The sequence below is a fragment of the Anarhichas minor genome, unplaced genomic scaffold (genome assembly GCF_050575085.1).
Source record: "Anarhichas minor isolate MPS153535 unplaced genomic scaffold, ASM5057508v1 ptg000017l, whole genome shotgun sequence".
In the NCBI taxonomy this organism is placed as follows: domain Eukaryota; kingdom Metazoa; phylum Chordata; class Actinopteri; order Perciformes; family Anarhichadidae; genus Anarhichas; species Anarhichas minor.
The window spans coordinates 18,153,599-18,181,343 of NW_027466463.1; the positions used below are offsets into that span (position 1 = coordinate 18,153,599).

At 45.0% G+C, this 27,745-nt stretch overlaps 3 protein-coding genes across 5 annotated transcripts; 2 read left to right on the forward strand and 1 right to left on the reverse strand.

The window, feature by feature from the left end:
• The first annotated feature begins 133 nt into the window (after positions 1–133).
• On the forward strand, positions 134–4,177 carry LOC142952061 (histone-lysine N-methyltransferase PRDM9-like). Of its 3 annotated transcripts, none has more exons than XM_076094056.1 (7): positions 134–265; positions 560–667; positions 754–846; positions 1,050–1,327; positions 1,412–1,479; positions 1,572–1,762; positions 1,866–4,177. In XM_076094056.1, exons 2-7 carry the CDS (start codon positions 571–573, stop codon positions 3,905–3,907), a joined length of 2,769 nt encoding a protein of 922 aa, XP_075950171.1. In that variant the 5' UTR covers positions 134–265; positions 560–570; the 3' UTR covers positions 3,908–4,177. The 3 variants fall into 3 exon arrangements, with proteins under 3 accessions (XP_075950171.1, XP_075950169.1, XP_075950170.1); XM_076094055.1 differs by having other exon boundaries at positions 247–265; positions 532–667; XM_076094054.1 differs by having other exon boundaries at positions 169–667.
• LOC142952063 (neurabin-2-like) lies at positions 4,174–21,898 on the reverse strand. The gene is made up of 11 exons (XM_076094057.1): positions 21,822–21,898; positions 19,981–21,567; positions 12,406–12,538; positions 10,425–10,545; positions 9,993–10,097; positions 8,057–8,189; positions 6,563–6,715; positions 6,430–6,483; positions 6,084–6,313; positions 5,901–5,997; positions 4,174–5,613 (listed from the first exon to the last, which is right to left on the reverse strand). Exons 2-11 carry the CDS (start codon positions 21,448–21,450, stop codon positions 5,563–5,565), a joined length of 2,547 nt encoding a protein of 848 aa, XP_075950172.1. The 5' UTR covers positions 21,451–21,567; positions 21,822–21,898; the 3' UTR covers positions 4,174–5,562.
• sgca (sarcoglycan, alpha) lies at positions 17,373–27,546 on the forward strand. The gene is made up of 13 exons (XM_076094059.1): positions 17,373–21,659; positions 22,783–22,867; positions 23,114–23,258; positions 23,494–23,622; positions 23,715–23,863; positions 24,705–24,771; positions 24,856–25,054; positions 25,134–25,302; positions 26,097–26,305; positions 26,550–26,576; positions 26,909–27,082; positions 27,199–27,225; positions 27,350–27,546. Exons 3-13 carry the CDS (start codon positions 23,222–23,224, stop codon positions 27,354–27,356), a joined length of 1,194 nt encoding a protein of 397 aa, XP_075950174.1. The 5' UTR covers positions 17,373–21,659; positions 22,783–22,867; positions 23,114–23,221; the 3' UTR covers positions 27,357–27,546.
• The last annotated feature ends 199 nt before the right edge of the window (positions 27,547–27,745 follow it).

Genomic DNA, 27,745 nt, shown 5'->3' on the forward strand with positions numbered 1-27,745 from the left:
ATATCTGTCACTAATTTCACCACAGAAGGGATGATGTAAAATGCTTAAATGTTGCTGTTTGGGGTAGTAGATACACAACACCGAGGTAATTAGATTTACCGTTACTACTATAAGTACGTGAATGTCGACCTTTATTCTGAAAGTTGGATTTATTTGCTTCCGGGTAAACTGCTTCCGGTCTCGGATAGGATTGTTTCTGGTGTCTAACGTCATATGTTAGCTAACAGCTAAAACAGACTGAGGAATATAGCCGTTGGGAATCCGAGTAGGTATAGAAGTATAGTTTAAAGTAGAAAGTATACATTTGGAATTCATTGCTTTGTATTAAAATGCTAGTCTGATAGCCACACAGCAGCTACTATCTCTTGGCTAGCCATGCTAATGCTATGTTATTAGCCATACCTTGACAGCACTCTTTCCATTGAATCTTATCAGTACCAGGATGTCCGCTGATGTTTTGCAAGCTAAGCTAGCGTGCTAACGTAAGCTGCAGCGTTGTAGTATGTGTTAGTGTAAACATCTGTCATAAAGAGTCATAGTTCCCATCAACTGGCCGCAGAGTCTGCACTCATGTCGGGCAGGGGCACCAGTGTGGAGTGGGTCGAGACCACGGAGGAGGTTGTTTTAACAGAGGAGTGTCTGACCCATGAACACAACACTCCTGCAGGTATGACACATTTAATTGACATTTAAACTGGTGATATGACTTGTTGTCTTATGTAAGTTTAATTAATTGATGCCTTTTGTTTCCAGTGTTACCGGTTTTGGAGCATGCAGAAACGCCAATCCAGAAGTTACTGGACACTGTGGGACGTGGAGATAACCCAGAGGCTGGTGATGGCTTTTGTAAGCAAGAGACACTCTTTCCTCTTCTGCTTATCGCAGCATTATTGGGGATTAATACAACGTTCTCACATTATCTAAAGACAGAAAATCAGCAAAATGTCATGGAGTATTCCAGCGTATGGCATTAATGCTGTTTTATTCCTCTTTCCCTCTTCTTATGAGAAGTTCCTAAAGTTGAATGACTGTTTCCTTTTGTTTTCCAGACTGTGAGGAGTGTCTGACTCTCTTCCAGGACCAGAGCGATCCCGCTAACATCACCGGCCCATCTTTCATTCTCGACTTTCCGACGAGCACGGGTCTCCCCCAGAGGGCCCTCCTCACCCTCCCCTACGGCCTGATGATAGGCAGATCTAGTATTCCCAATGCGGGCGTTGGGGTCATAAATCACGGGCCGACGGTGTCGCCGGGAATGCATTTTGGACCGTACGAGGGGGAAGTGACCACGAGAGAAAACGCCATGGCAAGCGACTTCTCCTGGGAGGTGAGATTGGATGTGACTTGTCCTCTCTAAATACTTCTTATTGTGGTTATTATTCATTGTTAAATGTGCATATTCTGTCTGCAGATTTACAAAGAAAAAGACGAATATGAGTACATTGATGCAGCCAGAGAATCTCACTCAAACTGGATGAGGTAATGTATTGAACTCTGTTATTGTGTCTGTTTCTCACGGTGTCTCCCTTCATGTTGCAGATGATGGCTCATCATATTCTCTTCTTACGCAGGTACGTCAACTGTGCTCGTAACAAAGACGAGACCAACTTGCTGGTGGTCCAGTACAAAGGCAGCATCCTCTTTCATTGCTGCCGCTCCATTCACCCTGGAGACGAGCTCGCGGTGTGGCCCAGCGCCAAGTTTCTGGCCCAGTTTAGTGAAGCTTGGGGCCAGGTGTGGGTGATGAAGTTGAATGCAACAGGTGCCTTTACAACCTAAGTATCCCTCGTCACAAAAACCACGTTCTACTGAAGAATTCTGACAATGTAATGATGCAATTTTCCCCATTCTCTCCTAAATTGTAGAGAGTAACACAGCTGCGACGTCTCAGATCTTCCTGTGCTCCCACTGCCAGCTGTCCTTCACCACGGAGTCCTTCCTCCAGCGGCATACGGAGTGCTTCCACATGCAGCCTGAAGGGGGCGGCACAACTGACGCCGACTCCGCTCTCGCTGCAGCCTCCCTGGTGGTGTTTTCCGTGGACCCCGTCGGGCTCAAGACGTGCGGCGATTGCGGAAAGACTTTCAAGCAAATCCCTCACCTCAGGAGGCACAAGCTTTGCGTCCACTCGAACAATCGTCCCTACTGCTGCTCGCAGTGCAGGCGGAGCTTTACCCAGGCATCCGGCTTAATCAGACACCAGCTGATTCACAGGAAGCGCGCTTTGATAAAAGACGCAAACATTGTTCCTGATCCGGACAAAATCCTTAGTGAGACGAACGAGAACTTGACGCTGAGATCAGAACTTTTTACTTCTGCAGATCCAGATGTAGCGGAGGAAACAAAGGGTGTGAGTGAAAGCGAGAACGTACAAGAAGCAATGGATGTAACTGAAACTGAGAACACTCCTGCTGGAGAGGCAGAAACATCCCAATGCAGTTGTTCGGACTGTGGCAAGAGCTTCACAAATGAGGCGACCCTGAGAAAGCACAAGGCGACTGTCCACGAGAGGCTCCGTCCTTACGTCTGCACCGTGTGCCAGAAGTGCTTCGGCCAGTACAACGACCTGACACGGCATCTGAGGCGGCACCAGAAGCAAAGCAAGAGGGGCAAGAAGGTAAACGAGGCCCCGGAGGAATCTACCACCATGCCCTTCAGCTGTGCCGAGTGTGCACTGACGTTTTCCTCAGTGGACGCTCTTCAGCAGCACATAACGGAGCATCACTCAGAGGAGAACCCGGTGGAACATCAAGAGGATGATCAGAGCCACAATCCAGACTTCAGCCCACAGACGTCACTGGCTGAAACTGTTAGAGGCCTTCAGAGGCCTCAGCGACGTGGAGCTGGGTCTAAAATTTCTGCCATAACCAAGCTCATAGCCCCGAAACGAAGGGCAGCCGTCTGCAAGAAGCCGTCGACCGGCCTCGAGAGGAGCTCCGCCGAAACAGAAGCGCCTGCTGTGACAAACAGAAAGTTGACTAAATACAAATGGTTCAGCTGTAATCGCTGTAAACAAACGTACGGAAACCCGGACGATCTCGAGGCGCACAAGTGCGCTTTGAAACCGCTCAAGTGTGGTCAGTGCGGGGCGACCTTCAGCAAGTCCGGCTTCCTGAAACGACACGAGCAGACGGTGCACGAGGACGCAAATTCTTACAGCTGTGACCGCTGCGGTAAGGTCTTCTCCACATCTGGCAACCTCAAACAGCATCGGACGAGCAACACCTGCATGAAGTATCACTGCACGTCGGAGCTGTTCCGCTGCTCCTTTTGTCAGTTCTCCTTCACCATGAAGAGCTACCTCATCAAACACGTCAAGAGGCACCACCCGGTAGAGTACCTGTCGCACTGCGACTCCGACATCCTCGTGGAGGAGGAGGAAGAGGAGGAAGAGGGGGGGGAGAAAACGTACGTATGCCCCCACTGCGGGAAGAGCTGTGCGAGCAGCAAAGCGTTTAAATCCCACGCGTGCTTCCAGCAGGTGAAGGTGCTGTACTTGTGCACCGACTGTGGGAAGGGCTTCACCAACCACTACGGCCTCAAGCAGCACCAGCGCATTCACACGGGCGAGAAGCCGTACGTGTGCCCGCACTGCAGCAAGAGCTTCTCCTACACCGGCCAGCTCAACGTGCACCTCAGGACTCACACCGGGGAGAAGCCGTACCTGTGCACGCACTGCGGGGAGAGCTTCCGCCAGTCGGGCGACCTGAAGCGGCACGAGAGGAAGCACACGGGCGTGAGGCCCTACAGCTGCCAAGAGTGCTGCAAGAGCTTCAGCCGCCCGCAGAGCCTCAAGGCCCACCAGATGCTCCACCTGGGACAGAGGATGTTCAAATGCAGCCAGTGCGGCAAGAGCTTCTCCCGAAACTATCACCTCAGGAGGCACCATCAGAAGATGCACTTGTAGCTGCTTATTCAGGACTTTGGGAAATGATGCAGAGAAGCTGAGCTGCAGTTGCACTAAAAGGTCGAGTGGAGTTGCACAGAATTTTTTTTCAATGCTCGTTATTTTAACTTAAGTTTGAGTTTCATAACCAAAAGTTTGGATTTTTATGTTAAGAATTATACATTTTTGTTATTTAAAAGCGCTTCCATTAACAAAAGACAGCTTGCCACTTAAACAAATGATTATTGTCTCGATGTTAACTTTGAAATAAAAACACAAACTTCACCTTCACTGTTGACCATTTATTCCACAAAACATACAATGCAAAGCATGTGCACTGTACAAGCCTTAATATTATGAAAATACTCATAACCATGCCTGTTTTTTTTTTTTTTTCAATTCATTAATCTTAATTTAGTTTCTGTAGTCATCCAGATCTACACAGTTACAACTGTCTACTGAACATTGCTTCTGTCACTTTTTGTCCTCGTTAGCTCATATTTCTACCTTTTTTGACTAGATTATAAATATGAAGTAAAATATTTCAGTCTTACCTGAACTATACAAACATACTGGTATGACAGTTGACACGAGGAGACTCAATTCCATTTGAAACTGTGCGTGAATTGAAACAGGCGTGAACCCGGCAGTGTTTTCCATGTGCTACACACAGCGGTGTCGAGTGCAGCTGCTGGTTCGAGACACAAGCGTTTTAAAAACTTTGCTGCTGGTAACGGCTTCTTTAAACAATCTCGGTCCAGTAATGTTTCTTATATCAGTAGTCCTAACTAATACCAGTTACACAAGTCCTTGACAACATCCATTTGGAGGGGAGAGAGAGATCCATTTTCATTTGTGGAGGCTTGTTTCTGTGGTCCTGTTTTTTTTTTTTTTTTTTTTTTTATTTAAAGAAGCGAGGGGTTGAGACCGGAGGGGTTGGGACGCTCATTGATGAGTCTCTTTAGTGTGTAAAAAATACACAAACACTTCTGAAAGGTAGGCAGCAGGTGGTTAAGTGACAAAGACCCCTACGAAGGTTGGGTTACAGTTTCTACTATTTCGAAGACTCCTCCAAACATAGTTCCCGTTTCTTCCTCCGTTCCAGTGAAGCACCTTGTTGGTGTCTTCTTCAGTGCAATCTCCATCCAATTTACATCACATAAAATATACAACAACCCTCTATCTCATTAGTTTATATTATGTTAAATGTTATACACATATTAAAAATTTTTACAAACCAAACTGATTGTTAAACCACACAGTATCACATCTGTACAAAAATAAAGAAAAGGTCACAAAACCAGGCGAAAGAAAGAAAGGGATCTTTTTTTTTTTTGGCAATTAAAAGTAACAGCCTGGTCTGTCACAAAACCACAAAGTAAGGGATTAAATACTGAAAAGGAACAGCACATCTAGAGCTCAACAGAGTCTGTATTTGTGATGATAAAACCGTTCTTCACAATCCCATAAATGGTAACAGAAAAACATGGTTAAAAGGGGTTAAAAGTGGCTGAAATACGAAGCCTGAGGACACGTATACAGTATGCGCCCGGAAACCAAGCACACGGGGGCGACGAGGAAATACCCTGCAGGTCAAGTACAATGACACCGTCTCCTCCTGTAGCTAGTGAAGTTCTGCTCTCTGAGACGCGTGACGGACAAAAAGGCTTTTACTTTTATAAAGGTTCAGATTTCAGCTCCTCCACCCGGCACTCCAGGTCCGCCACCTGCAGGAGAGAGAGGGAGGGGGAGGGAGAGGGACAAGCAGTGATGTTGAGTTAATACTCGTAATATGGTTTGATCTGGAACAAAAGGCCTCGTCTGATATTGGAAGTATATGAGAAGTTTCCTCAAATTGTTGGCAAACCGCACATCCACACTTCATTCAAACATCACCACCCACATGCTGCAGAGTGAGTCACGTCAGGACACAACACGCTGACTAAATATGGGCCTCTTGAGGTTTCCTCGCTATCGCTGGAATTTAATTCTCTTTCTAGGTCACCTCCCGTACCTGCTCTTGAAGTTGTCCGGACTCCTCTTTGAGAAGAGAGGCCTCAGCTCCAACTTGTGCACAGCGCTGGGTCTCCTTCTTCAGGTACTCGATCTCCCTGTTAACGGACAACGGAGTGTTTAGACTGAGCGACTCGGACGTGATGAAACAACTCTTTCATCCCTCGTCTTCATGCGGACTCACTTCTGCTGATACTCCTTGATCAGGCGTTTGGCTTTGCTGTACTTGCGCTCCAGGGCCTGATACTGGGACTGCGTCTCCTTCAGGTGCTCGTCCACCGCCTGGCACAGGCTCTGAGCCTCCATCCAGTAGCCCTCCAGCTTATCCATGCGCTCCTTGTTCTCCTGCAGGGTCTGTTCCAGCTGGGCCTTGTCCATACGCCAGCGCTGCTTCTCCTGCTCCGCGTGGTGCAGCTGGAGAGACGGGCGACGTTTCAGTGAAGACGCACGGTAACGTAATCTCTTAAAATGATCGATGCTTCATCTCACAAGAGGGTGCATAAGTATTAAATATGATCATTTAAACCTACCTTTCTCTTCAGCTGTTGGATCTCAGCTTGGGTCACAGCATGCTTTATTTGGAGCTTTACAGCAAAGAGAGATGACGATTTTAATTTAAGAAAAACAAGCTGTGATTACACAGAAAAGGAGTTCACTTCTCACCTCTTTGTATTTATGTGCCAGTTTCTCAGGGTCTGTCTCCAGGGGGGACATGTCCTCGTTCTCCGCCAGGTCAAACACCTCGATGGCGCTGGGATACGGCGGGCTGACCTCCTCGTCCTCGTCCTCTTCCTCGTCCGTGCCATACTCACCGCCCTGCAGGGACGAGGTCCAGGTTAGGAAACCCGTTCAAGCTTTTTATTTCAGTTTAAAAGGGCCGGTTCACCCAAACTACCGAGAGCGAACCGACCCTTTAGAGTCACATCTTGCTTCCTGGTTTGAGTCCAGATGTTGCAGCAGCAGGACGTCACGTGTGAAGGGATCATTTAAGTTGCAAACCAGAATCATTTAAAGAGAGAAAGCTACATTTTGGGAAGACAAATTGTTCAAACATCTATCATGTTTGATAAATATTTGGATAAAATGTCACATAAAACAGGATCACAAAGTGTTGATCAGATATATCTATAGTGATTGAATGCTGCCTTTAAAAGCCCACGTTTATATGCTGTGACACCAACCGGCCACTAGATGGCGCAAAGCTCCCAAGAGCAGACTCTGCTCGCCATTACACAACCTAATGCTTTTCAAGAACCACCCACCATCACGCTGCATGAATGGGGCAACTTCCTCTCTGTTGTGATAATGAAAGTACAGGAGTTGTTACTTCTGTTTAGCATGGGAAACATTTCATAATCCTAAAGGGGAACCGAGGACACGCAGAGCAAACGATTCATATTTGAGGAAGTATTTTGTGCCTGAGCAGGTTGAAAATCAAATTTGAAGCTATTTTGTGATGTTTTTGTTTTGAATACTTTAAATGTTCATGAATGCATTCAGATATATATTTTTCAAATACAGGAATTGCAGGGAGTCTACAGGTGTCCGAGAATTTAATTGAATGTGTTTTTAACACCTTTTTAAGACGGGTTTTAATTCAATTTAAGACTTATTTTCAGACAAATCCTCTTTTTTTCATATTTAAATAAGCAGAGCAGGTAAACATCGCGGTACGTACAACTCGTTTGGTCTCATACAGCAGACTTTTAGGTAGAAACAGTTACCTTTCGCTCAGACAGCCAGGCGCTGCTGTAGTAAATCTAGCCATTACTTTTCTTCCACATTGCGATTTCGCAATTGATATATATATATATATTGTAATACGTTAACTCTGCTGCAGGAGAACTTGACTAATTTTGACAAAAACAAATGCATGGAATTTGATAAAGTGTTCATGTTGAAAATAATAACGCAATAACTTAAATTATTATTCATTATTTAATGACTTTCAAGGCCAAATATATATATTAAATGAAATTTAAGTCGATTTTAGACTTTTTAAGGACCTGCAGACACGCTGGAATGAATCCTCTCTAAATAATATATTACATTTTAATTTCTTTAAAATTGGTTGCACTGAGCATGTGCAGACAAACCAAGCAGTTCTGTCAGATCACACCAGCCCTCCTTGTTTCAGAGGGATCTTTAGAAGCTCACCTCCTGCTCGTCCATGTACTGGTTGTAGCGCTGCTCCATCATCTCCCTCTGCCAGCGCTCCTGCTCCAGCGTCTGCTGGATGAGCTGGGCCACCTCGCTCTGCTCGCCCGGCTTTTCTCGCCCGATCACGAACCTGTGTTTGGACAACACCAGCAGTCCAGCTCAGTTAGGATTAAAACCTCTCAAAGTGGCTAGCTGAACTGAAATAGTCCTCCATGTGATATGGTATTTATGCATGTGCATGCTAAATAATACATTTATTTGTTTTTACTCCCGTCCACTCAGGAGCACGAACACCGGCTCCACACGGACCAAGAAAGTGTTTTTCATATACAATAAAACCTCCTGAGTTGGTATAGTTTAATGTATTAATGTAGTAAGGAGTGTGCTGGCTCTCTGATGACAGAACATGTCTTCCTGTTTGGAGCTGAACAAAGGCGGTCTCTGTGGAGTTGGCCTCTCTTCTATGATTAAAATCAAACCCTGCCTCTCCTTCAGCTCATTGTACAGTTCATTATAGGCACTATACGTTTCCTGATCGAGGCTCACAAATCTTCGTCCAATTACAGCGAATGGGAATAAAAACGCAGTAAATCACCATGAAGCCACAGACGGTTATTAAGCCAGCCGCTGCAGCCTTTTCAATTCTGCGGCACTAACGGGTAATTAAATGCTCACAAACTAACTTCCTGCCCCCCCCCCCCCCCCCCATCTATTTGTCTGCCTGATGTTTTGTTTTTTTAATGAATAGGTCTGAGCTCTGGTGCCCTTCGCCATCACTGCAGCAGATCCATAATGCATGAGCTGTCTGTGGAGGTCTCTGATCTTCACAAGTCACACAACACAAACAATCACCCTTAAAGCTACTGACCACAAAACCCTGAATTATGAATGAGCTTAGATTACAAAAGGGGGCAAGTCAGCTCCACCAAAACGCCAAAGAGCTCGGCTACAAACATCCCGCTGGCATTTCAGAACGATACTTTTGATGAAGTGTATTTGTTCCTGATAACTGTGTTTTCTGTGGTTCTAGGGACCCTCGTTCAGGATGTCTCACAGAGGAGCTTTGCAACACTTAAGGGTATAATCATCAAGCAAGACTTGAGATACAAATCTGCAGTCTGGTGAGCTGAATGGGCAGGATGTGGTAGAAGTCGGTCCAGACCGGCGGTGGGTGTTTATCAAGAGGAAGCCATCTCTTCGAGCAAGAATGCTGATGTCACAGCGAGCTGTTGCAACAAAGTGGAACAAGACGAATGTCCTGATCACAGCTGAGGCACGAAGCGAGACGGCTACTGTAGAAATACGTTAACTAAGAGCGCGGCAGGGCTTTGAGATAGAGAACGTTGGCTAGCTAACATGCTAACATGTTGCAGGTAATCTTTACCATGTTCACAAGCCTGTTAGCATGCTAGCATTTGACAGGAAGTGAAGCCGATAGACTCCATTGACAAAACAGTACATTTTCCTTGAAAAACACGGGAATTGCTGGTCTACCGCCGCCTCGATCCATTAGCTAGTTCGTTTTATTGTGTTTGAAGGACTTAGTTTGCATTCACCAAAGTCACACAACAACACAAACTAACTAACTAATCCTGGCAGCGTTGAACCAGAAACTTCCTTGTTCTTTGAGGTAAAATTCCTGATTTTGAGTATTGTGGCTTTGAAGAGAGCATAGATGGATATAACGGCTTCAAGAGGAGGCTGTCGGACAGTACGGTGAAGCCGTGAAAGTATTGTAAATAGAGCGTACACATGAACTGATTTGTTTCAGGTGGCTACAATAGGTTTTGCTGATGCCCCCGTCCACAGCAGGACTTTGCTCCTGTGCTGGTTTTAAACTCTACACTGGTGTCGGATGATCTGCTTTTTTCTCGGCATAAAAGCGCATCAAAGCATCTGTAATAAATTCACGACTCTTCGGAGAAACTCTTACTTGACAGTTCCTGAGGTGTTCCTGAGTACGGAGGCGGCAAAGTTCTGGGTGACTCCCACCAAACTGGTCCCGTCCACCTCCACGATCAGATCGTTCACCAGGATCCTGGAGGAGGCAGTTAAGAGAGACGTTCAGGATTCACAGTAATGGCTCCGCTGTGGACTTCACTCATCATTTTTTCACTGAAGCCCACACAAGCCAAACTCCATTTAAAAGCCTGAGTTCTTGGCAGCGAGACCCACATGCAGCTGCCAGGAATCAGAGAGACAAGTGGGACAATGAAGCAACCACGTCTGGAAATAAAACTACAACTACTAAGCTAACCTCAGTTTGACACATGGTTTAAAAGGCAGTTTGACGGCCTTTTTCGTTCTCAGTTGTCTTTACCAGATGGAGAATCAGGATAATCCAATTTAACACGAGTTAACCTACCTCCCATCCTTGTGTGCTGCTCCTCCATCCGTGACGGTCTTGACGAAGATGCCCAGCTTCTCCAGGCCCATGTCGGCCCCGGCACCCATCCCGATGATACTGATGCCCAGGCCCTCGCCATCTGAAGCAGAGTGGGGAAATACCACGACAGTTGTTACCAAACTGTTACTGTGATGCACGTTTAACAGCCCTTTGGCAGTTTGATGTGTGACGCCGTCATGTCTTTGCGTGGACTGAGGCGGTGTTACAACTCTCTGTGGGCGGGAAAACATGTCTTTGATTCCACGTCCATGTCGTCACGCTTGTGATTTACATTTTTGGGGATAATAATTTGTAGTGTGGAGTGATTTCAGAGAAGGTGAACTTGTGACTGAGAGATTTCTGGATCATTAGGATAAATTTGAGTGGGTAAGTAAAAGTCTTCTCTCTCCATTTACCACATGTGTGATCCACATTGAAACTGCCCGGTGGAGTTTACTTAAAGACAAAGTTATGTTTATATTCAGTGTTACTCACCAACATGCATTGTGTGTGTCCTTGAGGCCGGACAACGCACTTCCTTCCTCATGAAACATTCACGAAGCCAATTTGAAACCTTGTATTGTTTACATCAATGATTGCTTTGTCGGCTCATTTACTGCATTTCTTTGCACACTACTGCCAACAACGGTTAGCGTTAGCGGAATAACACGAAACGCGTGGCAGGATTGTGAATCACATTGTCTGCATGCTGGCAACGCTGCACAGAGCACCTTTCTGTGATCCTCCATTGTAACTCAAAATATCTTAATGAACTCAGCTTGTAGAAGTACAATCTAAAGACGAGGACTGTCCTCGACCAAGGAAATTCTTACTTGACCAACTCTGTAGTGACTGCCGACTAATTGATAAGATCAGTAAAACTGAGTTCCTCCACAAAGAATCACACAAAAGCACCACTTTAAATCTTGTGTTCACCAGAGATGCTCATAAGTTACTTTGAAGTCATTCAGCAGGAAAAATGCATAAAAAACAACTAAAAGAATCAAAAAATTGTATCTTAATTTGAAGCATAAGTGTACATAGCAGTTTTAGTTGTGAGCCAGGCTGAGTATTGTTATCCTCAGATCTGGCGGGAGAATCTGTTTCACAACAAAACCTGCAGAATGCAGCTTTTTTTAGTACAGTGAGCGGCAGAGAGTCTGATAAGAGGCGCTCTACCAGGAGATGATGCAGCATTTCTTTGCAGCACATCATCCACAGAGTCAGGAGCAAGTCCATGAAAAGATTTCTGAAGTATTAGCAGGATCTTAAATCAGCCTTAAGACCAACTGGAGGCTACGCAAGGACAAACTGACTGTAATCCATTTATATTTGTGGTAAAAGCCTGCACAAGCTTCTTTGCATCCTGGGGAGGTTTGAAATAATAACAACTCTATTTCAGTTAACCTCTTCGTATGTAAAGGGAACGTTACATAAGTGATAAAACCCAGATTTTTGTAATCTTCGATTAATCTCCTTTGGGATTAATATAGTTTTATAATATAGACACACACAGCAGCACATCATTTAGAACATATGGAGTCCTGTGTTACCTGCCCTGTACGCAATTCTAAATATAGTCTTCCATAAATATATGAATGCACTATAATGTTGAAGGGATGTTGAGGGAAGTGTGGCTCCCTCGGGGAAAGAGAGATGTTGGCAGAAGGCAGTCGGTGGACACTGAAGGCCTTTTTACATCAGTAATAAATGTGTCTCTTTATTTTCTTTATTTGGCTTCAAAGAGAGACAGAACGCACAGATTAAACTGTCCAGTGGGAAGTTAATCACTAAAAATTCTCAAATACCTTTCTGTGAATGTGAAATTTCTTGTTCTCATTTTGTTTCCAATTTTATGCACACCACCCACCCGGTGGCCCAAGCAGGTTAAAATAAATGCTTTGAATTCTTCAAAAGTACTGTGCACGTTGAGAAAAGACAGCTTCATAATGTTCTGTACCTTTCTCCAGCTCCGCGGGGAACAGGTCCAGCCTCTCCACCCTCTTCTCCAGCTCGTACTCTGCAGACGCCGCCATGGGATCCACGTCTTCATTGCGCCGGTCGTAGTCCTCGTTGGGGTAGGTGGCAAACACCTGCAGGAGGAGCCAGAGACACTGGATCAAACACTTAAACCTCTTTGTGTCAGACTGTGGAAGGCAGCGGGGTTTTGTTTTTTTGCAGAGTTAGATGAGAAGATCAATCCCACTCTTATATCTGTCTGTTAAATATGAAGCTACCACTAGGACACAGTTAGCTTAGCACAAAGACTGGTAGTGGAGGGAAACAGCTAGCCTCTGTGCAAAGGTATAAGACCCACCTAACAGCTCCTAAAAAGTTTGTTGTTTAACACTTTTCATCTGTTCAGGCTAGCTGTTTGCCCCAGTTTCCAGTCTTTGTGCTAAGCTAAGCTAACTGCATCCTGGCTGTAGCTTCATATTCAGCCTACAGAATGTCAAACTATTCCTTTAAATAAGTCCCGCCTTTAGTGATAACCGACCCCCTCTGTGCTGTCTCAGTGTTAGCCCAGAGCTAACGTGTGTCCTTTCTGCGACTTGAAAACTGTAGATGACTCTTATTTGTTTTTTTTGCAGCCGTTGTGGCTCATCACTGTTCCGTGGCACTACATAGCTTCTCTAGCATGTACTCTAAATATAGTAACTGCTAATGAAAACAGAAAACAAACCACTTCCTCTGGACCCCAGGGAGCGTGGTACATGTTGAATCACTTGTGTGTGTTTCAACAGGTGTCAAGAGAGCGGATTGTGTCAAAACTAAACAGTTGTTTTAAGAATATCTGTTAAAATATTAAATCCAGTTTTTCAGTTTAATGCCTATGTATCCTCTTATGCTGATTGATATGATAAACACAATTCAACTTCGAATTTCTATCATTATGTCTGGGCAATAGTTGAAGGACTCACCACAGAAGAATGGGTGTGTTTCGTGTCCTAACAAATGCTTTAATATTCTAGACACCATCACCGAACGCTCAGAGGTTGTGGAGATGTACGCAGCTGAGGTAGACGAGCTGGATGCATGGTTTTGATAAAAACTGACCGCCGGTGTAAATACGCAAGTAATGCAATTCAAAAGTATCGACCACTTCAGCTGAGACGGCCACGGCATGTCCGCGCAGAGCCCCGAGCTGTATCGTTTCACAGCGGTAATGTGTATCAAACACAATCGATCACAAACCGCTGAAGTTGCTCTCATGAAGACAGAGGCCTCTGTTTCCCCACATTCACTCTGGTCCACCAGCATGACCGTTTACATAACCACATCCAGCATGCTAATGGGGGGCTTCTGCAGCTGCTCACACACACACACACACACACACACACACACACACACACACACACACAGAGAGTCTTCCAAGATGATTATGCATGCATATAAGCACCACGCTGCATGCTCCACTAGCCACACTAATTCAGTGTCGGACCTTCTCTTTTCACACGTTCCTTCATGTATTTTAACTAAATTCTCAACTTTCCTCCTCACAATCATTCGCTCCCTCTGCGGCGACACTTTAACACGTCTTTGTTTACTTTCTCTCACTTCTCTCTCTCTCTCTCTCTCTCTCTCTCTCTGCTGTTTACTTCGTCCATCTGTGTTACAAAGTAGCAGCCCGTAGCTTTCGATGCTAACCCTTCGGTCGTATGGGCCCCGAGTCCCTGGCAACCCCCCAGTAAAGAGCCTGTCAGTTTTGACAGCGCCTTTGAAATATAAGCAGCAACCTCCTCTCTCAGATGTAATCAGTATCATTGCATGTTCATGCCTCATTGAATACTGTACAAGCTTCTCCTTCTACTTTAAAGCCTCACATACCCATAAGAAAGGGCTTTAAAATGCCTGCATGCTCACACAAGTGATGAAGATTACATGCTGCTAGAGTTTATCGGGATCAAAGTATTCTTACTTATTACATTCAATAAATAAAGTTTGTTTTATAATCGTTTAATCAGTTAAAGGACCAGTTTTCCATTTTTGGAAATACACTTTTTCCTTTTGATTGAACTATTTCTTTAAAAGTTTTATATACGACTTTTAGAACATTAACAAAGCAGCAAATCCACATTAATTAGGTGCAGCAGAACTGATTTTAATTCAGCCTATGTATTCAGTGAATCAAATTGAACCATACTGCAGATGACAGATAGCGTGGGAGCAGCACTGAAGTCTAATGGCTTTTGATTTAGGTTACCTTCGTATTTAGAGGGATTAGCAGAATGTGGATTACAGACACACAAAATACGCTGTTTGCATCCTAAGTAACGGGACATAAAACAACAACAGTGCACTCCAAGCCTGCGTGCCCATTGTGACGCTGTCACGTGGCTCTGCATCACCACTTGAGTTTAGAGATCAAGAGGCCACAGCTGGTGGCTTGTGGTGCCCTCGTTTTGTACGCCCACGATGCAGAGGAACATCAAACACGGAGCAGCGTTTAACGTGGCACTGGAAAAAAACGCACACAGCCGTGATCGGATGCGTGTCGTGACCTGCAGCCTTGGGCAAGTTCATGAATGGGTGTCATGATGCAGGCGAGGCAACAATCCAACCCTCTCTGATACTCGATTAACTCTTTCACTTCCCTCCCTCCGTCTGTGCCGTGTTCCCACACAGGGCAGAAAGACTTCCTCCACGATGCAAACCTCTCACCCCAAACCTCACCCAAGTAGATAGAGTAGTAGAGATGAGGTGGCTATCTTTGGAAGACAAACATTGGGATTAAAGGCAGGGTGATGAAGGGGGGGGTGGGTGGGTGCGGGCTGGAGGAGGACGCTGTTCCAGTTGTGGCAGATAGTAGGTCAGAGAAGCTAACAGATGGCCAGGAAACTCCCTCCCTCCCTCTCTCTCTCTTTGCTACCAGCCGCCTGGGATGTCCTACAAAAGCTCTGTGAGCAGTTAGCTAGAGCCGCTCACCAGCTTGTGTTTGTGTCTGTCCACAGCACCCACTTGGGACTGTGAAGGGTATTAAAAATAACCAGTCACAAATACCATTTTCACAGTGTCGTGACAGAGACGGGGCTAAATGATAGCGCTGCTCTGGAGGCTCCCCTGCAGTGTGGTTGCATCTCGACGGCCCTCTCGGCTACAATGCGATTGGGTAACACTGTGGTGATATGTCAGTGCCCTGGGAGTCAGTGCCCCCCCCCCCCCCCTCCCCCCACAGCAGCATGTCAACTTCTTTCCCTCTTCACTCTCCAAACACAGATCTAATTTTGGATTCAGCCAATAGGATGTGTGGAGGAGGTGCCATTGGTTTTTCACAACAGAAATAGTGCGTTTCCACTCAGTCTCTCCTCGTTCTGTAGCAGCCGACTTTCCATCACTTTGTATTACTCATAGTGCTCCGGCTATTATTTCAACTGGTTTCGCTGCCACTCTCCTTTTTCTACCTTTTAACATGATTACCATGCATAATGTGAGATCTGGTGCCTCGTTGATGCAATTACTCCACTTCTTGGGGTCAGAAATGCTTGTGGCATGCTTTATGAAGCTGTCAAAGTTAAGCATACGCAGACCAAGAGAAGCACTTTTCCACTTAACGGTTTAATTACACCATTATGAAATGCTCTCCCAACCGCCGCAGGTTAAACAAGTCCAGAAGTGGCAGGTAATTGCTTCTAAATCCTCCTTAAATTGGGGGGTTAATCCAGATCCCAGATGTGCAACACGCAGGCGGAAAATAAGGATGTGGTCCTGGCTGACTCTCCTCCAGCCAATGATATCGTAGGTTTGTCACGGTAGCGGCTGTCCTGTTTTTGGCAGGCCAGCCGTCGGTCAGCAGTCTTGTTTAGGCTTAGCGTTCGCCGACCCCGAGGAGAAACACGGCAGCATGAGAACAAGGTCAGCGGCGGGCGACTGAACAGCACGAAGGCTACAGCAGCTATAGAACTACATTATGTTGATCGTTTAATGTTAGTTTCATTATTGTTATAGTTTATCTATATTCTTTATAGACACATACAATTGGTTATATTTAGTTTGACTGCAGTGAGTGTCTGTACTAACCCAATAAAGCATTTATTTTCTATATTTAATATCCTGTAGGTTTACATGTTATATTGCTTTGCACATAGTCACAATCATGTACACAGATCTAGAAAATCAGAAGATGTATTGTATTTATTTCTTACTTAATACAATTCAATATTATTTTGCATAGTTATTTGTATTATACCTTCCTAACTGTGTCTTTTCCTTTACATGTTTCTAGTGTTGCTGTGATTTTAAAGGATGAGGCTGATGTCTGGTATTTTTTCCTATTGTCAACAAATCTAGTAAAAAATGAACAAAGTCTATAGTTTATCTCTCTGTGTCATAGACCTCCATTATTGTGCAAAAACATTTAAAAACACACGAGTGAGCCACACCAGGTGACATGTTCCTTCATTACACTGTAGTTTATTTTGAGCACAAAACAAATGCAATATTTAGGACTGGAAAGACTGAAGGAAGATGCATACAAACAGCTTGAAAAGACACAACAGCACTCAGACAACATGAGCGAGGTGGCACATCCTGACCCAGCACCACTGCAGGACCGAGAAGTGGGGCAGAGTGACCTTGCTCATAATCTGTCTGGTCTCTCACCCCTCCTGGCTGTGAGTAATGCGCTGTATGAAATACTGCAGTCTAAGTAATAGACAGTTAGAGGATAACTTGACACATGGGGATGTATTACCTCTCCCTGGGCAATCCCCGAGCGGTAAACACAAACCACCGACGGCTGCATTTTGGGCGCTCTCCATTTTGCAATTTGCGGCAGCGGACTCAAAAAAATGCAATTCCTCTTCCTGCGTTTGTCGAACTCAACACCCCTCGGATTATTATAATATGAGAACAGTTTGTGTGTGTTAATGATACAGTGCGAAACAAAATCATAGGTGTTCTTGGAGCAGGCTGGGAGGACTTGCGTAGGCAGCAGGAATGCACGAGATAGCGTGTGTGTGTTGGGAGATTTAAAAACAGAAAAGTGAAAGACTAGGCGATGACTGAGCAAGGTGATTCTGGTGCATGCAAAATAAATCAGATTATTCTGGTTTGGAGGCAACACAGCGCAAATCCAGTGGAGATGATCTGATTTTACGCTCTTTTTTTTTTAAAGCTTTCCTCCAACAATAGAATAAATAATTTTAAAAGAAATCACAGGAGGCTACACCATGAGCTACTAGTGTTGATACCGAGTGATACAGAATGAAGCTAAAACAAACAAGCGACACCGAATAAATAACACGAGGGGCAGCTTCCTGTGTTCGACAAGGACGCGCGGCCCTGAAAAGCGAAGGCAAGTCTGCGACGATAACAATGCTGCTATTTTTACTAACAGTAGGAGACTGGTGACAAAGAGCGAGAGGGAGAAAAGAAGCAGCGAGAGAAAGAGTGTCAGGAGGAGCAAAACAAAGACTCTAGTGTGAACTCTACCCGGAGCACAACTGCTATTTTTGTTTTGCCAGTGTGAGAGGACAGAGACAGACAGACAGGCAGACAGACAGACAGACAGACAGACAGGAGTGTGTGATGTAAAACGGGGACAAAGAAAAAGACATGCGCCCCGATGTCCCACCGCTACCACCACAACAACAAGACTTAATTGTGGCCGAGGGCTGAATTGTTGCACAGGGAAATATGCACTAAAAATGGTCACTTCCTGTTTTGGAAGAGAAACCAACTGACACTGTGACTTCAGAGCTGGCAGTAATACAGTCGCATGACATTTGAGCAGCATAATAACGTCCCTCCCATTTGACCTCGCCACCCCCCCTCAACTCTCATCTACCCCTGCATCTCCATAACAATGGCCACACTGATACAGTGTGAAAGGACTCAGTAGGAGGTTATTCTCCGATGACGGCCGCAGGGTCACAACCAAATTCAGCCTTTGTTTTTTACCAAAGCTTGTGAGTTAAGACTTCTTTAAGACACCGTATACAATGCTTCCTCCTGCTATTAATCTCATGCGGATAAAATAATGTGATAGAAGTCTGCTTTTGTCTTTTTCTTCCTACTTCACAGTTAATTGCGTGATGGACATACTGAGCTCGGGTGTAATTTATATGGGATTCATGGGATTTTCAACAAGGTGGAAACGTCTTGCTTGCATCCAGGTTGGGTGGATATTGGAGCCTAATACTGGCTCACCACATGTATATCAGTATTTGCATACTACTCAGTGGAACCACTACTGTACCATTACTATCATTTTAGTTCGTAAGATATTGAAAGGAATAGTTTAACATTTAAGGAAATGCCCGTTTAGAGGCACTGATGAGACGGATCTTCTTATCTTTGGACGAGGCCAGGCTAGCTGTTTCCCCCTGTTTCCAGTCATTGTGCTAAGCTAAGCTAACCAGCTTTTAACTGTAGCTTCATATTTACAATACATCTAACACCTGGCAAGAAAGCAAATAAGCATATATACCAAAATGTTGAACTACTCGTTTAAACTCTACAGCTCTAAATCATCTTGACTTTTTTCAAATATTTTTTTAGAGACAAACAAGAGGGATTGTTGCCTAAAGCGTTTACATTTAAAGGTTTGTGGAAAAAAGACAGCGCCTATATAATACTATTATATCAAGCTTTAGTGAGTCGCCACTACTCGCCGATGTGCAGCCATGAGAAGAGAGCGAGAGCAACTTTTGAGATGACTGGTCATGATGTGGCACAGGAGCCCTTCGTCACTGAAATGGCTTTCTGCGTGAGGGATCGTGTGTGATGTGCAGCGTCAGTGCCCACCTCGGCTGGCAGAGTCTCTGTACGCCTCAGACCTCGAGGCAGAGCAGCGAGACCGAGCTGGAGAGGATATCTGATGCTCCTCTCCAGATCATTACACAACCCCCAGACACAGAGAGGCACTTTAAATCAACTCTACCTCCTCCTCCTCCTCTTCCTCTCACTGATCCAAGAGTGTCTCTTTTCTCACGTCCTCCCTCTCTTTCTCACACACACAAAAAACACTCCATTCCTCACCAAGCTCCCCCATAGACTGTCCGCCGACCTTTCATTGGCCACCGCAGCAGCAGAGTGTCCACTTCTCTAGAAACAGGACTAATTATCCAGGCCTCTTTGTTCCTCCTCCCCCAGCAATTATTTACAGAAGCAGCTCCCACTGCGCTTCAGATAAGTATCTACATCGCAGATCTTTTGGGGGGCCCGTGTCAGCTGCACAGTAGGAATGCAGGACCGTCCATTAGCAACTGGCTACTGTGGAAGGGGAGGGGGGGTAGTGAGGTGTTAGTAGTGTGTGCAAAGCCCCGTGTTGAAACAGGGTAAAATCAAAATGTCAGCATCATTCTGACACCGGTAGAAGCTGAGTGAGTTCATTAAAACAGCTGACAGTGGTGCTGACTGAGTCTGTACCACGGTAGATAAGCTTTAAGGTCAAAATGAACCAGTCTCTCAACACATGCCACATTATGGACATAATCACAAATCAGCACCTCAGCCTAATTGGACAAAGCTCTGGGTGTACTACCTGCAGTTTAGCATTAATCCTATGTGTTTTTTCCACTGCATGTTTCCTCACCTTGATGGGCTCTGTGCTGAAGCGGATCTTCCTGGAGGGGGGCGGGTCCTCCTCCACAGGCAGCCCAGAGATCTCCGCACAGCTGGACTCGGCCTCATAGCTGTCATCGACCTCGTCTTCCTCCTCGTCCACCTGGCTTCCTCCAAAGTCCTCCCCCACCGCGCTGTAGGTACTGATATCCACAGAGTCGCGCCCCGACTGGTCGTCTCTGAGAGTCCGGTCTTCTTCGTCCCCAGCGTCCCTGGCCATGTCGCCACCCTTTGGAGAGCTCTGCTTCTGGGCAGCGGTGTCTCCGTTCTCCACAGAGATGTGGATGTCACCTTGCAGTGTTGTGCTGTTGGGCCCCATGGCCCCATAGTGTTCCTCAGGTTTGACCTCAACACCTGCATCTGACACTGTCTTTTCTCTCTGCTCATTTGGCTCTCCTGCAGTACTGTAAAGTTCAGTATCTGGGGGGCTTTGGTCCCCATTAAAGCTTTCAGACGGAGGAGCCATCCTCGCCCTGGGGCCCCTCGGAGGCCCCTCTTGGCCCATCTGATTGCTAATATCTTCGTCCTGGTTGCCCGCTGCAAAGGCACAAACCCTCTTTGTGATTATTTTGGAGTTCAACACACCCACCTTGGCGCTGACCCCCCTGGAGGGCAGCGGTGGGGTCGAGGAGAGGCGGTGGAGGTTGTTCCGGAGCTCGGCCGCCCGTTCAAACACGGCACTGAGCTGGCTGACCGTAGGGGACACGGCCTCGCTGGTGTCCAGGCTGTCCAGGGACTCTGTGCTGCCGTTGAAACGAGCCATCACGTCCAACCTGCCCTCCTGGAAGCTTGAGGCCTTGTCGGTCTTCAGGAGGACCCTGGTGGTGGCCAGCTTCTCATGCTGCTGCTGGATCTCCTGCTGCTTCTCCTCCTCCTGCTGCTGCCTCTCCTCCTCCTCCTCCTGCTGCCTCTCCTCCTCCTCCTGCTGCTGCCTCTCCAGCTTCTCCTCCTGCTGCTGCCTCTCCTGCTGCTGCCTCTCCTGCTGCTGCTCGAAGATGCGGCGGGTCTCCTGCAGCTTGGAGAAGCTAGGCGACGAGGCCCGCGGGTGCCCGTTCTCCGGTTTGGTGATGTCGAATTTGCTCACGCGCTCGGACACGGTGGATCCCAGCTTCAGCAACGCGCTGTGGTCCACGTTCTCGTTCAGGCTCCCGGCTCTAGGGAGAGAGAGGCGCACCGATTTCTCGGGGTTCCTGGTGCATTCCTCTCCCTCCGCATCGGCCGGGGATGTGGTCTGCATCTGCTGGAACATGTTCTTGATACGGTGTACGTTGGAGCCGTACCTGCGCCCTCGGGGGCCATCCTGCAGGTCCCCGTTGGCGGCATTGTCTTTGACGGGCTTCAGGGCCTGCATCCCCGCTTCGTACGCGTTCCTGTGCGGGGATGGGCTCCTGAGCGTGGAGCCAGAGCCGGTGCTCTTGGATGTGGATTCGGTCTTCATCATGTTGAGTCAAGCGTCGCAACGGATGCACAGCGACGGCATGTCTCCTTTCTCAACGCCCGGGTGCCAAATCGGTATTATCCACCAGCAGCAGCCGATCCAAGCGAGGTGGCGCCCAGACTAGACCGGCAGATGGGGAGAAACAAAAACAACAGATCGTATTAAAGGCCTGCTTGCATCCGCTGCAATCCCCGTCCAATGCAACGGAGAAAGTGAGCACGATGCATCTGTCATTAGCTGGCTTGCAGTTGCTACAATGCAAACCTAACCCTCACAGATAATTGCATTAGTCATTCAAAAATAATAATATTTGCACAGAAAGGTAGAACGGTATTGAGCTGCGGATTTACCGCAGCTGACGACAGATTGCTTACGTTTAATCCCTTTTTACAGGCAGCATCATTTTGATCTCTTCACTCTGTGAGCTGCAGATTTCTGGTCCTCCTCTCGCAGCGGCAGAGTGCTGCTGCATGGAGGAGGAAGCCGCTGGGTCCTAGCGCCCGTTAAATTCTAGAGAGTGTGTTTGTGAGGATAGCAGTCTGTTCTGGGCAATTTACTGCATATAATATAATTTTCTATGCTCATCAGAAGTTTATTAACAATAATGTGTTTGAGTGACTGATGGGAAGTGACTTTTGTTTCACTTCTTATATATAAAACATACTAAATCAATAGAAGTAAAGTAAATACGTTAACTGTTACATGGAAAATAGAATGTAGGCCCAACTTAACTAATGAAAAAAAATAGAAACAGCCAAATAATAAAGGATAAACAGTTGTAAATGTTAGCTAAAAATAATGAATAATGGTTGAAATAGGTCAAAGTTAATACATCAGATTGTTAAAATTACAACAGTTGGTGTTTAGCTCAATGGTTATATAAGGTATAATGATATATAATAATTATATATCATATGGATATTGTCAAACATCTATAAAACCCTGTTATGAGAAATTGAGGAGTAAATAGTTTATCACCCACCAGTCCTTGAGAAGTCTTATGCCAACAATGAATATCAAACTACCAAAGTGTCTCTGTGTCTGTCAGAGAACACGACTAGCATTAGGACCCAGTGAGACCTCAGTCACGTCAAACCTCTGCAGCCAATTACACATCTGTCATTTACAGGACAGATCTGTGCTAAACTAAACATTATCACTGAAGGCAGACAAAGAGTTTCCCTTTTTGGTTTATGATTTTTGTATGAGGGCCTGATTTATGTACAAGGCCACAACACACTGATGTTGTTGTTTAACACATTGAGAACACCATGAGAGATTTCATTTCATAACTGTCCTTCCACTTTGCCTTTTATTTTATTATTTATCTCACAGCAGTTGACGGTCTAGTCTGAAGGACACAACTGCAGGAGTATTCCCTGAAAAGACGGAAGGGCTGTCAAACTGGATGCACTTTTCAGTAAGGTAGTAGTTACACCTACAAACTGTAGCCATCAGATTAATTTATTGGATTAAAAAGTGCAATATTTTCCTTTGAAATGTAATAGTAGAAGTTTAAAGAAGCTGAAAATTCTCAAATGAAGTACCTCAAATGTATACTTATACTTAGTTTCTTTCAGCATGTAAAAACCATCCCTATAAAGTAACTCAGTGTAGTGTTTTATATCACCATATCTTTATTTACCCCCCACTCACACATTCACAGACACCCCCGGATGTTATGAGGTGAGCGAGTTAAAAATAGCTCTGACATGTCTTTGGCTGTGACTGAGCCCCTCTCCGCTTGGCTCTGTCAATCACAGGCCGAAACAAGATGGCAGGCTGCCGGAGCTGGGTCTTCTGTCTTACAGGCGAGTTTTATTCCTAAAAAACAATTTAACTTTGTGTATAATGACACCTCTGCAAAGCCTGTTTTCAATACCAGGTCTGGTGTTATTAGCATTTGGTCCTGATTCCAAGGATTGTGTGACTTTAACTCTTAGACTTCAACGTGTCGTGTGTTGTCATATTTTAATGTCACATTTAAGGTTTTGTTTGACAATTCAGATCAATCTTTTGGTGGTTTTTCTTGTTTTTTTTACACAGTTTGTGCTGTCAGTTTGTTTGAGGCCAGTGCAGAGATCAAAGTCACTATTCCTGTGGGGAAGTTCTTCACATATGAGCTGCTGAGGGAGACTTTCCAGAATGACTTTGAACCTTTGTCTAAAGTCTACGGTAAGAATCGTTTATTTTGTCATTATTAGACGACATTACAGGAAATATGCTTTTATTTTTTTGATATCTCTTTACTCCTCTGTATAAAGCAGGGCGCTTGTACGATGACCCCATGATTTTTAAGTGCAACCGGCAGACTTTTCCAGACCTCCCGGAGTGGCTGCGCTTCACCCAGAGGCACCCCTACGATAATGGCTTCCTGTACGGCACGCCAATGTCTGCAGGAAAAAGTGTAATTGAGGTATGAAGTGATCATGAAACACTGTCAGCATGCTGCACGTGACATTTATGGCCTCATTTGGCTGTATATATATACTCGTACATTGCCTTTTGATAATGGGCCAAACATAAATATGATTAGTGGAGACCAATCTGAAAAATATGCAGCTTTCTGACACATCGGTGGTAAATGTCAGGTCCTGCTGTCAGACCCTCAAGAGAAAAGGTTTTGGGGGTTTTCTCTAACGCTGTCATTTTGAACCAACATTAAAAATGCAGGAAGAAACATGTCTTTGAAGAAGAGATAAGTGGCACTTTTATCTCAATCAAACAGAATGTATTAGAGCTGAAAAACATGTTACATTTGGGATGTAACCACAGATTACAGATCCACTTCTGATTATAAACACTCTTTATATTAACAAACTACAGCCTTTACCGTCTGGAGTCCAGGTTCACTTTGGTTCATTTTTGTCTTTGTTTAGCACCATTTAAACTGTCCTTACCTCACATGCATGCTATCCTCTTTCTTCTTCTTCTTCTCAATTGTTTGCCAATTTAGAAAGTATAAAGCGAACCAAAAATGCATACAAAAATGACACAAGTGCCGACAAAAAGTTACAAATCTGTAGTCGTAATCGCTCAGAATACCTCAGCCTCACTCTACAGATGTATTTACAGATGAATACACATGCTGAAGAAGGTTAAGGCATTATGGGAAATGTAGGAAAACTAATGCAGAAGTAGACAAGGTGGGTTGATGGAAAGAAAAACTTCAGGAGAAGCAGATATCTCCTTGAATGCCCCAAACATCACAAACAAACAGTGAAATAATATGAAAACTTTCATCCTTCTTCTGACAGATCTACGCCATCAACAAACGGAGCTATGAAGCGGCCAGACACATACTCGTAATCAAAGCCACTGCGGGTACGATTCATTTAGATTACATCACAAATGCATGTGCAGTTAAATCAGGGAGTGCAACAGTAACGTCCCTGCTGTCCCTCACAGAGAAGATGCTGCCCTATCAAGCGGAGTTCTTCCTCAAGCTGAGGGAGATTGAGAAGGTGCTGCCCTCTTCTGTTCAGGATGAGATAAAGCAGGATGTGCAGAACCTGTGGGACACAGAGGCCTTGGAAATCGTCAATATCACCAATGCCCTCGACCGAGGCGGCAGAGTTCCCCTCCCTCTTGCGGGACACTTTGAAGGGTAAACACAGAGACGTGAGGTGCTGTCAGTTTAAGCTCTGGAGCGACTGCGTGTTCATGGATGTCTGATTTTGTGTCAGTGTGTACGTGAAGGTGGGGTCGGAGCAGTATTTCTCAGATTGTCTCCTGAGGGTGACGACACCAGAGCATCAAAAGCAGTGCAGAGCCGGGGACAAAGTCAAGGTGCCAGGAGGCTGTAACTTCTGCAGCATTCCCAGCAACTGTATCACCTGGTGCAAGACGGAGCTGGTGAGGCCTGGAAAGGAAAATATATGATCATCTGTTTGTTTAGTAACTTTACATGTAAGACTTGTATGCAAAAGTCCATCTATCTTCGATTTTTTAAAATATTATGCTAAATCAGTCCCACAGTGGGGAAATTTGCTATATTCAATCTGATTAAACTGATCATTTTTCATTTCGTCTGTCTTATCAAATTGTAAATTCAATATCATTTATTTTCACAGTTTATGAGAGAACGACAAGCAATTCAAAAATGTGTCAACTTGTGACGCCAGTAAAATGTTTAAAATCAACAAATAGGATTTTCAGATTGTCTTATTTGAACATTTTAGCATTTCTAAAGGCCTAAAGATGTAAATCTCTCCAGTATTTCACAAGAAAAAAACCAAAATATAGAAAGAAAACAGTATAATTATATGCTTATTGTATTTATTATTTTTCTTATCCTGTTTGTTATCTCTCAATTTATCTTGAGGCCCACTGGAGGAGTCCTGAACTTAGGTTAGGGCTGCAACTAATGGTGGGTTTTATAATTGATTAATTGTTTGGTCTGTAAAACACCAGACAACAGTGAAAACCACCCATTACATTATCTGAGAGCACAAGTTGACGTCATTAAAAGTCTTGCTTTCCAAAACCCAAAGACCTTCAATTCATGTACGGCCACGAACAACAGCAAATTCTCATTTGACAATGTTTGACATTTTTGCTCTAAAAACTGACTTTAACGATTAACCGAAGATCAAAATAGTTTACGATTAATCCCAACAACAATCACTTTCCCTTCTTCCTCCCTGCAGTTCGATCTGACGAAGCGGCAGCCGGCTCCTCCTGCTCCCACGATGGGTTCGGGGATTCTGGAGGACGGCGGTGACTTCAACCCTCCCGAGTCCCCCCCGAGCAGAGACTTCTTCCCGGACTACATCGTGACGGTGATCGTGCCCCTGATCCTCGCCATCATCCTCTGTCTGCTGCTGGCCTACATCATGTTTGGCAGACGAGAGGGAGTGTATGCATCTGTCTTGAATCTACTGAATTTAAAATTAAAGGGTCAGTTCGGCCACGTTGCGAAACATTTCCCCCCACTTGCCCCTTGTGGACATTCATGCAGCCGATGCAGTGGATTTCCAGGAGGGGTGAGGAGGATGTTATGTAGGTGAACTGACCCTTTAAGCAAATACTCAAAGCTTTTGATTGATCCTGATAAACTGTGACACAGAGGTGACACTTTGTTCTTCCTTTTTTTTTCATAGTGAAAAAAGGAATGAAAGAACAAACCAGTAAGTACACTGTTCACTGTTCACTGTTCACTGATTGATGCTGTCACCAACATGCATTGATCAGTGGTGGAACGTAGCAAGTGCATCTACTCAAGTACTGTACTTATGTGAAATTTTGAGGTACTTGTACTTAATCCAGAGAGGTATAGGGAACATTTTACTGCACAATCATTGCTTTTTTTCTTCAAATGCTAAGTACATTTTGCTGCTGTTCATGTCCTCAGTACCTTTGCTGCGTTTTGGTTTTGTTTCAATTTCCAATGTTTTTCGAATTGTCTCAAACTGCAACTGTAGGAGACAGGCTTGATATGTGATGTTGTGTTGTTCTGCAGAATTCAGCTGTACCACCACCACACTATTCACGGGAACAGCGATGAGCTGAGGAGCATGGCTGGAGACCGCGGCGCTCCTTCACCTATGTCCACTCTGCCCATGTTCAACAGCCGGACTGGAGACAGAGCTGCACCGCTGCAGTCGGACAGCATCCCCCTCATCATGGCCCAGCAGTAAGGACCCCGCCCTCTGATTCACAGATTATTACGCTCATTGATATCATTATTACTGTTATGTAACTTTAAAATAATAATTCTTCACATTTTTTTCTATTCTCCTGTTTTCTTAGTGATCCATACAGTGACACGCTGCCTAGGTAAACCCGCTCGTGGGACTTTCTCCTACAACACGGCACTGCATGCTCTGTATTTCATGTTATTTCTTGGATTATTATTAATGATTCCAAGAACACGGACTCATCACGTTGTTCGCTTTTGCAGGAAATAAGAACGACGGATGGAGAGTCATTCATGCAGTCTATGGTTCGATATTTGCAGTGAGAGATCATGTTTTTTTTTTTCTTCTTTAGGTGCAATTAGAATAAAATAAGAGTGTAGTTTGTCAAATTGTTATTTGCCATTTATGATTGTCCATATTCCCCCATCTTTCTCTACTAATAAAAAAATATTAAAAGCCACATTCTTCATTGTTGTCAGCAAAGCCTAAAATGTCAAAGGTTTCTAAATTCAGGTACCACATCTAGCCCATCTCTGGGTTTAAAGCAGGATTAATCAATCACTTTTAATTGAGCCACATGTTAAAACCAGGAAAGCTTAGCTTTTTCCAATGACAAAATTTAAACAAACACAAATGTATATGTGATAAAAATAGCAATG